Source organism: Papio anubis, chromosome 18, assembly GCF_008728515.1.
Source record: "Papio anubis isolate 15944 chromosome 18, Panubis1.0, whole genome shotgun sequence".
Lineage (NCBI taxonomy): Eukaryota > Metazoa > Chordata > Mammalia > Primates > Cercopithecidae > Papio > Papio anubis.
This window is the reverse complement of record NC_044993.1, coordinates 1,133,280-1,145,557: the sequence shown is the minus strand read 5'-3', so window position 1 is coordinate 1,145,557 and position 12,278 is coordinate 1,133,280. Positions and strand designations below refer to the sequence as shown.

Genomic DNA, 12,278 nt, shown 5'->3' with positions numbered 1-12,278 from the left:
CCCAAACCAAAGCCCTCGGTGCCCGGGGACCCAGGGACAGCCCAGCCCTCGTGAGCAGCAGCCTGAGGCCACCAGTGCTAGAGACGGGGGGGCAGGCACGCCGGGCGCAGCAGTTCAGGACGTGGGAGGGGAAGGGGTGGGGCTCCATTACCTGCCAACCATCTCCCAGTCCCTGTACACAGGGATGTTGGGCCTGGCCTTGTTGTCATAAGGTCCAAAGTGGCAGTTGGGGGATCCAAACCACTCATCAAATCCGTGCTTCAGGGGGTGGAACTGGGGCCTGTGACCCAGATGCCTGGAAACAGGAACCCAGGACACTTCAGGGACCCCACGTGGGGACACTCTGAAATTCTGAGCAACAGATCCACCAGCTTCACAAAATTCTTGGTAAGATGAGCACCCTCCAGCACTGAGTATAGGCTATGCCTGGGCACGGCAGGGACAAAAGACCAAAGCCTCACCCCAAGGAGGGTGCTGGCACCGCCCGCCTCCCCCACAGAGTGTCTGGGCACAACCAAGGGTGGCAGGCACAGTGGCGGCCGGGGTTCCCGGCACCGTGAAGGGCGGTGCGTCGTGAGGAGCCTCTCAGCCGCCTGGAACCCGCCTGACGTGCCCCTCGGGGCCCCGGCTCCTTCCTTCCACTTTTCCTGAACTCCCAGTAAAGTTTCACAGCTTGTGTCTCGAACCCAAGTGCTTCTCCTCTGGGTTTCCCAGGGCAGAAAATATCTCCTGCCAGGTAATTACTGGGTCTCTTCACACTGAGGCACTCAGTCTTGTCTCCCAGTTCAGGGCAACGGTCCCGGGATGACGGCTGGGCGGGGCGTTGTGTGCCGTGCAGGAGCCCTGGGGCCTGCCAGCTGCACCCACATTCCCAGGGCCCTGGCAGAGGCGGGTATTGGAGTGATGACAAGAGAACATGGCAGTGTGGCCACACTGGTGACCTCCACCAACTGCTCTCCTGGGACCAGGGTTCACCTGCTCGGAATGGCCATCACCAGGCATCACACCCCAGGCCCGTGGGAACCCTCCAGACCCCGCCCTGCACTCCCCTTCTGACAACCCCCTACAGACCCACACGCGCCTTCCCTCTGGGGGCACCTAATCTCTTGTCCGCCAGTCCACAGCAGTCCTGCAGGCCACACCTCTTCGCCCACTCCCCCCAGTCCCCAGGCCAGCTGTCCGGGTTTCCTCGCATGGCCTCTTTTGTCCTGGAAGGAATCCAGCTTGCGGCTGCTCTTCAGAACGGGCTGCAGGAGAGGTGGTATAAGGTAGGCACGGCCGTGGGCGGGTCTCACATCAGTTGTGTGTCATCTGAGGAAAATCTTCTGCAGCTATGGCTTTGAAAGCAGCATCCCTGAAGCAGATTTCTGAGCCGCATGTGGGGCTGGCCCTGGTGGAGGGGGCGGGAAGGCCCCAGCCTGAGTGCTCACGGGCAACTCTGCACCCGGCACACAGGTCTCAGGCCACTGTGGATTCACTCAAGTCACTGGCTGGGGGAGGGTCAGAAGGGGCTCTGAAGAAAGGCCAGGCTGGAAGGTGGAGGCTGGATGGAACCCAGCCAGCAACAGAGCCTGGACACTGCGTAAGCCCGTCTGTCTGGACCTTGGTTTCCCTGTTGGTGAGCGAGGAGGCTGGCATGGCTGTAGTTGAGGCTCTGGCTGGTTCTGTAGTGGCTGCCTCCCTGGACACGGCCTCTGCACCCAGAACCTCCTGAGCTGCCTCTTCCATCTCCTCTCTCAGGTAAGCACACATGGACCTCTCTGTGACCTCAGAGCTCCTTTGGCTGCCAACTCCGGGCTGTTTCCTTCGGGTCTTCAGCACTTGGGCCCACTGCCAGAGAACCCCATCATCCCTGAACACCCTGGGCAGGTCACCGCCCAGCCACAGGGGTCCTCGTGCGTCCACGTCGCAGGTCACCGCCCAGCCACAGGGGCACTTGTGCGTCCACGTCCGCAGGTCACCACCCAGCCACAGGGGTCCTCGTGCGTCCACGTCGCAGGTCACCGCCCAGCCACAGGCGTCCTCGTGCGCCCACGTCGCAGGTCACCGCCCAGCCACAGGGGCACTTGTGCGTCGTCACAGGTCACCACCCAGCCACAGGGGCACTTGTGCGTCCACGTCACAGGTCACCGCCCAGCCACAGGGGTCCTCGTGCGTCCACGTCCGCATGTCACCGCCCAGCCACAGGGGACACTCGTGCGTCAACGTCCGCATGTCACCGCCCAGCCACGGGGGCACTTGTGCGTCCACGTCGCAGGTCACTGCCCAGCCACGGGGGTCCTCGTGCGTCCACGTCACAGGTCACCGCCCAGCCACAGGGGACACTCGTGCATCCACAACTGCAGTGCAAAGGCCTTGCTCAGGGGAAGCACACAGGCAGGACGCCACACAGATTAAGCTGTCAGCTCAATGTGCTTGTCCCAAAGCATCAGTGGGGCCTGGCACTCGCCAGCAGGTGACCTGGAGCGGGGAACGTCTGCAGCCCTCTGGGACTCAAGTCCCTGCCCTGCACCCCCGCGTGGCTGCAGGCAGATTAAGCAGCCTCTTTTTGAGTCCAGGCGAGGGGCCTCAGGGAAGTCTGAGTGACAGCTGACAACACCCTACTGCCCTGAGAGGGGACCCTGCTGACCCCCCACCTGACTGAGCAGCCACTGCAGGACCCAGCCCGGGCCATCCAGTCACTGCACCATGTCCTGAGCCTGGGAGGAGCCTGTGGCTCTGGGGCCTGCCTGGCTCCTGCTCCCACTCCTCGGGGTCCCCTCTCTCCCGCCGATGGCTGTTCAGGAGCCTTGAGGCCTCTGTGGAGACCCACTCCCTGTCTAGCTCTTGCCACCTGCACCAATGACCATGCACAGGAGGCCGCTGGGCCCAAGACAGAGCTGCCAGGCCAGGTGGAGAGCTCCAGTCACTGTGGGGCTTGTCACTTGGAGAGGCCACTGGCTCTTCCTCCTCTTGGCACAGCCCTGTCACGCTCCAGTGAACCTCGGGGGCTGACTTCCGAGACGGTCCCTGGCACCGGCTCAGCGACCACGCAGGCCGTGTGGGGCCCGACCTCCCTGTGTGAGGACTCCGCGGCCTCCCTGTGTGAGGACTCCGCGGCTGCGGTGCCCATCGGCTCCGCCCTGTGATTTCTGAGAGCTCAGCTCGGCAGGCTGCTTCCTCTCGTCTGAAGAGGGACGAAGCGTTCCCTAGGCAGCCTCTGGGTCCTCCTCATCCAGTCATCAAGCTCAGCAGATTCCTGGCTGCCATGACCATCCATATCCAAGGAGCATCCACCCGAAAGGGGCCGGCAGGAGCCACAGGCAGCCGACCCGGGATCACAGAGGCTGGAAAGCAGCGAGGGCTTCCTGAAGGAGAAGGCATGCGGCCCGACAGGCGACAGGCGGGAACACTCCAACAGCTGGAGAGCAGCGCGGGGCAGGTGACTCCACCTAACCCTCTAGGCTCACACAGGCATCCCAGGGAGGAAAAGAAATGAAACATCCCGTGCGCCTGAAACTGCGGCCTGGGGGCTGTGCGGCACCCGAGCTCTCGTTGGGTTAGGATTTCGTCAGCTGCTGGGCTGTTCCTCTCCTTCCTGGAGGCTCCTTTGTGGTTCAGGCCAGAGCTTTCATCATCCAACAGGCCCCTGGGGCAGACAGGCAGCTCCTCCGCCAGGGCTCCTATGTGTAACGACGTGACCCCTCCAAGGACGACGTGGCAAGAGGCAGCCGGGGGCGGTGGTGGCGGATGCTGGGGGCCATGGGGGCCGTGACGCGAGGGACAGTGACAGGCCTGTGGAGTCTGATGCTGCAAGACACTTGCAGCTGCGGGCCCAGCCTGGTGACCTGAGATCCTGCTGGCAAGGTCATGCTGGCCTGCACAGGGACGCTGGAGACACCTGAACACACCCAGAATCAGCTTCCGTTTCCCACCCAAGACGCCTTCCTCGTTGGAAACTTGTGGCCATGTCCCTTGGAACCAAGGCTGGGAAGTGGGTGGAGCAGGATGCCCGGGCAGGCATGGACAGACACTCACCACTTGCCGATGATCTTGCTGACATAGCCGGCCTTCTTCAGAAGCTCCGGGAGGAGCTGCTCCGAGTCTGGGATACCGCCCACAATTTCCTGCGGCGTGTAGGCTGGAAGAGCAGCGCTGGGTGAGCCCCGAGGAGACCCCGAGAAGCTGCCACCACCCCCATCCTAACAGGACACTGGGGGCTGCGTCCACACATCCTAATAGAACACTGGCCCCTCGGGGTCAAAGGCTGGGCCTGGGGACTGTGCATCTACAGGGCATGGAACTTCCCAGATTTTTCCAGGCACCCCTCAGAGCCAGTGCCATCACCAGAGGGCGAGCACGGAGCAGACTCTGTGCCCCCCAGCGCCTTCCCTGGGCCTCCTGCCTGCCCTCAGGTCCTATCCTGCCTCTTAGGCCAGCCTCCCGCCTGCATGATCTCCAGGGGTCTCTGGAATACGCCACATGACGCTTCACTGCCCCACCCCTGCCTCCCCTGTCCTTCCCTTTCCTCAAAGGCCACTGGAAATCCCACTTCCCCTATGAGATGCCCCTGGGGAGCCCATCCAAACCCCTCGAGCACAGCAATTCCAGAACATTCCAGAACTGCTGCTGACACCACAGCCCCAGTTTCTCTGTAAGTGTGCAGCTCACCTGCCTGGAGAGTGGGAGCTTCTGGGGTGGGGGTGCTGGCCCAGCTCCTTAGGCTAGACTGGGCACCCTCTGCTCCGTCCCCACTGGGCCGGGGCAGGGAAGGAAACCAGCTAGGGGGGAGCCCTCATTTCCACCTGAGTCCCAGAGACCCGGGCACCACCTGGACCCCACCAGCCCAACCCTGTACCCCAAGGTGGACCCTGGAGGCAGCGGCAGGCAGCCTACCGTTTCTGGCATGGGCGTTGGTGGTGTAGAAGCCATTGCGGATGGGCAGCCGTCCCGTAAGCAGTGCCGCCCTGGCTATGAGGTGACAGAAACAGAAACTAGATGAGAAGGGTGCAGCTCAGGCCGGGCGCGGTGGCTCAAGCCTGTAATCCCAGCACTTTGGGAGGCCGAGACAGGTGGATCACGAGGTCAGGAGATCGAGATCATCCTGGCTAACACAGTGAAACCCCATCTCTACTAAAAAATACAAAAAACAACTAGCCAGGCGTGGTGGCGGGCGCCTGTAGTCCCAGCTGCTTGGGAGGCTGAGGCAGGAGAATGGCCTGAACCCGGGAGGCAGAGCTTGCAGTGAGCTGAGATCCGGCCACTGCACTCCAGCCTGGGCGACAGAGCGAGACTCCGTCTCAAAAAAAAAAAAAAAAAAAAAGAAGGGTGCAGCTCAGACCCACACGCCCGTCAGCAAGAGCCCCACCAGTAGGCGGACGCGTGACAGATGAGGCAGACGCAGGTTTACGAGGGGCTGCCACGCCGGTCGATCCCTGTTAGCATCTCCACCACCTGGGTGGGGCACAGCACCCAATACACTGAAAGACACGCGGCCCTTGGGCCCTGCAGCTCAGCGTTGTCCCCAAGACGCTGTCTCCTCTCCCAGGCTCCCGGGACACCCACTGGGTGCGCAGGTCCGCACGCCTCCATCCTCAAGTGCTGGCCCATATCCTGCCTTCCCTTCTTCCTCACGATCAATACCACGTGTGTCGTCTCCAGTAGGAGAGACTCTCCCCGGGGAGGGAGGAAGCGGGACCCCCACTTCCCCGGTACCCTGAGACAGAGCCACACTGCAGCGCCTCTCCCCAGGCGGCCACAGCACTCGACTCTGGGAAACAGAGGACAGCAGCCACCAACAACACCGCAACTTTGACCCTGAAAACCCAGCAGGTGCCACACCCCACACAGCACGGAGCTGGGCTGGGACCTGATGAGAAAGGCCTGAGCCCACCTGCCACCCTCCCTGCAGTAGTAGGAGTAGACAAGGTTGATGTGGCTGCCCAGAGTCACGGCTGGAAGGACCTGGGAGGCCTCGGCCTGCTGGGCTCACCCGTTTCTGGGGATGAGGGCCCCGCTGACTTACATGGTGAGCACAGAGGGTTGGCAGAATAGAAGTTTGGGAAAAGCATCCCTTCTGCAGCCATCCGGTCCAAATTCGGGGTCTCTCTGGAGGGCTCTCCGTACACCCCGAGGTCGCCCCATCCCATCTGCAGGGAAGAGCATGCGGAGGAGGAATGAGCACCTTCTGCAGCTGGTGCTGCTGGCTTGGGGAGCTGTCCGTGGTGCCAAGAGCGTGTCGGGGACTGTGGGAGCCAGCGCCACCCTGTGCCCCAGCCAGCGGCAGAGCTTGGCTAAACCCCAGTAGCCAAGGAGGGTGTACACAGTGGGGCCACTCCACGGTCAGCCCACGCTGCTTTCGCCTCCACTTCTACTTGGTCCTCACGCGGGGAATGCGCCCTGCCTGCTCTCTCCTCCCAGTCCTCACGCGGGGAATGCGTCCGTCTGCCTCCTCCCAGTCCTCACGCGGGGAATGCGTCCGTCTGCCTCCTCCCAGTCCTCACGGGGGAATGCAAGGCCCCACACCTGCCTCCCTCCTGTAGCCTGACGCCAGCATCTGCATGCTCGCGGGGAGATGGCCTTTAACACGTGCATCTCTTTTCAACATACACACACAGGCCCTCGTACGTCTGTACAAACCTAGATTTCAAAGTCGAGCGGTAACTGTCCCCCAAAAGCCTAGTTGCCGTGTGGCCCTGCAGTTCCACGCTGCAATTCCACTCCTAGCTGTACACCTGAGAGACTGAAACTTACGTCCACACAGACCTGCACACGAGCGTCCAGGGCAGCACGACTCAGTGGCCAAAAGGCAGGAGCACCCCAAGCGCCCATCGGTGGACGACAAAGTGTGGCCCGCGTGTACTACAAGGGTGTGGCTGCATTTGGAAGTAGGATCTTTGCAGATGTAGCGAGCTAAGATGAGGTCACGCTGAACCAGCATGGGCCCTCAATCCTATGACTGGGAGTTAGAGATGCAGATGTGCAGTAGAGATGCCGGGTGAAGGCCGAGGCCAACACTGGAGCGGTGCAGCCACCAACCGGGGACAGCAAGGACCCTCCTCGAGAGACTCAGACGGGGGAGCCTGGCTGACACCTTGATTTTGCACTGCTGGCCTCCAGAATCCAGCAAGAATCCATTTCTGCTGTCTGAGGCCACCCGGCCTGTGGTAACGTGTTATGTCTGGGGAAACTCACGCATGTACCACGGCACACCACCCAGCCATCAAAAGGAAGGGCGTCCCGCCCGGTGCATGGCCCTGGAAAGCTCCACGCGAGGGAAGGAAGCAGACACCAGGGCCACACAGGCTGGGATTTGCTCATGGGAAGCCTCTGGAACAGGCCGGTCCGCAGAGGCAGGAGGTGGCTGAGGGGCTGCCGGGGCTGGGGGTGGGTGCTGGGGAGAGCCTGCTGCTGGGTACGGGTTTCTTCTTGGGACAGAATGTTCGGAAGTAGGTAGAAGGGATGGAAGTACCACGCTGTGAACGTACTGAGTGCCTGAGTGGCTTCAATGGTCAATTTGACGTTCTGTTTTTTACAATAAAAGGCCCAAGCAGGAGGACGGGTGAGCACAGGGCAGGAGGCACGGAGGCAGGGTGATGCCGGGGTGATGGCGCCAGCACAGCAAATGCCCACGGCAAACTCCGGGGGTGAGTGGCAGGGCCGGTGTTCACCGAAAAATTCTTCTAACTTCGCAGTGCTTATTGTTGAAAAAAGTGCTTTTAAACAAGCAGTGCGCCCGGACTTTGTTCTAGGAGGAGGGGAAGGCACCACCTGGGGCTTTGGCTCTCCTCGGATCCTCCAGCTGTCTCCCTGGGCGCCCACCTCAGCAGGAGCCTGGTGGAAGCCACCACCGCGAGGCCCCTCCGCCTGGCCTGTCTTCCTTCCCTAAGGACATATTCCCGCCTAAGGTGCTCCAGGCACCAACCAAGACATCAGTTAAGTGCCTGTGCCTGCCTGGGCCCCTGCCCTCTACAGGCCACCTGCAGTAGCTTCGGCAGCACAAACACACACCACCTGGGAAGGACACCGCATTCTAAACACAATGACCACGTTCATGGGCCCAGCTCAGCTGCATTCACCACCACGTTCTCAGGACCAGCTGTATATTTATTTTTGAAACCAATTTGAATGCAAATATAGATATTTAGAGCTGGCATCATCAAACACATTATGTAAAGGGCCTCACAGCAAATCTTTTCAGCTTTGTGGGCCATATGGGGCTGTCACAGCCCCTCAGCCCTGCCACAGCCAGCATTCGAGCAGACGTGCATGCTGTGTGCCAATAAAACTTTATTCATCAACATCTGAATTTCATATAATTTTTCATGTCACAAAATATTATTCTTTCAGTTTTTTTGAACAATTTAAAATTATAAAACCCATTCCTGGCTTATGGGATGGTGGTGAGCCAGAAGCAGTGGCTCACATTTGAAATCCCAGGATTTTGGGAGGCCGAGGCGGACAGATCACGAGGTCAGGAGATCGAGACCATCCTGGCTAACACGGTGAAACCCCCTCTCTACTAAAAATAAAAAAATTTAGCCGGGCGTGTTGGTGGGCGCCTGTAGTCCCAGCTACTCAGGAGGCTGAGACAGGAGAATCACTTCAACCCAGCAGGCGGAGCTTGCAGTGAGCCGAGATTGCACCACTACACTCCAGCCTGGGCGACAGAGCGAGACTCCGTCTCAACAACAACAAAAGCTCAGCAGGTGGGTCCACATTTGACCCATGGGCTGGAGTTGGCCAACCTTTTAGTGAAAGTGCAGCTACCCTACCTTAAAAGGCAATCATGGGGCTGGGCGCGGTGGCTCACGCCTGTAATCCTAGTACTTTGGGAGGCCGAGGCAGGCGGATCACAAGGTTAGGGTTTGAGACCAGCCTGGCCAACATGATGAAACCCCATCTCTACTAAAATTACAAAAATTAGCTGGGCATGGTGGCGGGCACCTGTACCAGCTACTTGGGAGGCTGAGGCAGAAGAATTGCTTCAACCCAGGAGGCGAAGGTTGCAGTGAGCCAAGATTGCGCCCCTGCACTACAGCCTGCGTGACAGAGCAAGACTCTGTCAAAAAAAAAAAAGGCATGAATCACTTAAAGCCAGGAGTTCGAGACCAGCCTGGACAACACAGCAAGACTCCACCTCTAAAAAAGAAAAAATAGCCAGGTGTGGTGATGTGCACCTGTGGTCCCAACTACTCAGGAGGCTGGGGTAGGAGGATTACTTCACACCAGGAGGTTGAGGCTGCAGTGAGCCATGATCACACCACTGTACTCCAGCCTGGGCAACAGGGTGAGACCCTGTCACTAAAACAAAACGAAACAAAACAAAAGATCATGGCCCAGCAATTCCACTTGTAACAGTTTATCCTAAGGAAATAATTATGGCTATAACCCATTACACAAATTTAAAATTGTGGGTGAGATAGTCGGAACAACAGATTTAGTTAAATAAGTCATAGTTCATCAGTGTTAATGGGTGGAACTGAATCCCCAAAAGTTATACTGAAATCTCGGCCCCAGCGTATCTCAGAACATGACCTTAGAAACAGGGTTGCTGCAGACATGATTAAGACGAGGTCATTAATGTGGGGGCAGACCCTCATCCCATACAATTGCAGTCCTTATAGGAGACAGGGTGAAGGTGGCTGTGTGGCAACAGGGTCACAGGTGGGAGACACACTCATGGGCTTGGGATAGCTGGGGGCCCCCAGAAGCTGCAGGGGAAAGAGGGTCCCTTGCAGGTCTCCGAGGGAGTGAGGTCCTACCCACAACTTGATCTCAGACTTCCAGTCTCCAGACCAAGGGAGAATTCATTTCTGGTTCTTTGTTTTTTGTTTTGTTTTTTTTTTTAGACGAAGTCTTGCTCTTGTCCCCCAGGCTGGAGTGCAGTGGCGTGATCTCAGCTCACTGCAATCTCCGCCTCCTGGGTTCAGGCGATTCTCCTGCCGCAGCCTCCTGAGTAGCTGGGATTACAGGCGCCCGCCACCACGCTCGGCTAATTTTTGTATTTTTTTTGTAGAGATGGAGTTTTGCCATGATGGCCAGGCTGGTCTCAAACTCCTGACCTCAGGCAATCTGTCTGCCTCGGCCTCCCAAAGTGCTGGGGTTACCGGTGTGAGTGCCGTGCCCGGTCGTGCTTCTGTTTCTGTTAAGCTCCCGACTCCTGTGTGTGGTCCCAGGAGGCTCCTGGGATGGGTGAGATGGGGGTGTGGCCAGGGGGTCACTGAGAAGCCCACTTGGTGTGAAAAGACATTCACCACACCTGGTTGTGTGGACGCCTGTGGACACACCTGGATGGCAGGGAGGGGAAACCTCTTAGTAAAGCCAGTCTCTGCAGCCTTGCCACGTCCGGGAGCCGAAGCCTTCAGGAGGAACGCAAACAGCTCCACCTGCAGCTCTGAAGTGCGTTAGAACCTACACCTATGGTTCTTTTTTAAATCTCTAAAATACTTTTCTCTTTCGTCCACCAGCCTGGGCAACAAGGTGAGACCCCATCTCTATAAAAAATCAAAAAATTAGCCGGGCATGGTGGCAGGCACCTGTAATCTCAGCTACTTGGGAGGCTGAGGCAGGAGAATCCCCTGAGCTCGGGAGGCAGAGGTTGCAGTGAGCTGAGACTGCACCACCGCACTCCAGCCTGGGCGACAGAGTGAGACCCTGTCTCAAAAAAAAAAAAACAAAAATTAAACAAAAAAACTGCCACTTTTCTCCAAATTCGCCCCATCCAGCCTCCTCCAGCCACGAGTGGCCCTGGGACTCACCCACAGAGCAGGACTGCCACCCGCATGGACAGCAGGGACCTCGAGGAGGGCAGTACCTGGAGGCCGAGTGGGTCTCACCTGCCCATCTAGGCCTTTGTCAAGTTTCCGCCATTTCAAACGACCCCAAGACAGGCTCCATGGGCCCTGGTGCTCAAAGAGCCGGAGAGAGGCTCACTTTGGTGACTACAATTCACCACGACAGGGACCAAACAGAGTCTGATCGTTGATTGTCTAAGGCTGATTTTTACCAAACAAAATAAAACATTAAGAGTGAACTTGACCGGGCGCGATGGCTCAAGCCTGTAATCCCAGCACTTTGGGAGGCCGAGACGGGCGGATCACAAGGTCAGGAGATCGAGACCATCCTGGCTAATGCGGTGAAACCCCGTCTCTACTAAATATACAAAAAAAACCTAGCTGGGTGAGGTGGTGGGCGCCTGTAGTCCCAGCTACTCGGGAGGCTGAGGCAGGAGAATGGCGTAAACCCGGGAGGCGGAGCTTGCAGTGAGCTGAGATCCGGCCACCGCAGTCCAGCCTGGGCGACTGAGCGAGACTCCGCCTCGGGGGGGAAAAAAAAGGGAACTCACTGGAAACTGGGGCCTCACACACTGTGTAAGAACGTGACACGCAGCCCCTGAGGAGAGTTCTGGCAGCACCACGTGGGTGGCCACGAGGCCCGGCAACACCTCCCCGGTGCACGCCCAGCAGAACTGAAAAGTGTGTCCACGCGGAGACCTGTGCAGGAACCAACACCCACAGCAGCTCACTCCCCGGCGGCCGAGCTGGAAACGCCCAGATGCTCATCCACAGGCGGAAGCCTCGGCCACACGTGGTCCCTCTGCACAGTGGACCATGATTCAGCCACGAGAAGGAATGGAGTCCTGATGCAGATGTGTGTGAAGCCCCAAAACCCCGTGCGAAGGGAAGCCAGACACAAGGCCCACGCACTGTACAATTCCATTCACCTGAAACGTCGGAAAGGGCAGATCCTTCGAGACAGAAAGGGGAGCGGGGCTGCCAGAGGCTCCGGGGAGCACAAGGGAGTGACCCCCATCAGGGCTGGGGCTTCCTTCCGTGGTGACGAAGATGGTGTGACGATGTGTGGTGGCTGCATGACTCTGAGAACACACTAAAAACAACCCACACACTTTCACCAGTGAATTCCGTCTCAGCAAAGCAGCTATAAAAGGAGGAGGAAGTGCGGGTGTCCTGGTTTTCTGCAGATGGACTGGGGGCTCCCCTGACACTCCTGGGTCAGGGCCGGTGGGTGTTTGACTCGCTGGGTCCTGCTAAGTCAAAGAACAAGAAGCCTCAGGGCCTGTGTGAAGTGACGGGGTCTAAACAGAGTGGAGGCCTCGCCTGGGCAGGAGCGGCAGCGTGCTGACTGGCTGCAGGAGGGACGGGCGCTGGGCCCGGGGACCACGGGAGGACAGCCGGCCGCTCTGGGCGCACGTGGGTGGTTGGACGGACATCCAGGTCTGCATGGTCACACCTTGGTCTTTGGATGCAATGATCAGTGTCCCCGGTGGGTAACAGGCT

General features: G+C 59.0%; 1 protein-coding gene across 2 annotated transcripts in view; it reads right to left on the bottom strand.

Moving 5' to 3' along the window:
* GALNS (galactosamine (N-acetyl)-6-sulfatase) overlaps nucleotides 1-12,278 on the bottom strand; it is a 43,871-nt gene that overhangs the window by 23,330 nt on the left and 8,263 nt on the right. For both annotated transcript variants that reach the window (XM_009197054.4, XM_021932287.2), the window contains exons 2-5: nucleotides 6,005-6,128; nucleotides 4,876-4,950; nucleotides 4,018-4,120; nucleotides 152-295 (exon numbers count right to left, since the gene is read on the bottom strand). In XM_009197054.4, coding sequence (XP_009195318.2) covers nucleotides 152-295; nucleotides 4,018-4,120; nucleotides 4,876-4,950; nucleotides 6,005-6,128 — 446 coding nt within the window. The remainder of the gene's footprint in view (nucleotides 1-151; nucleotides 296-4,017; nucleotides 4,121-4,875; nucleotides 4,951-6,004; nucleotides 6,129-12,278) is intronic.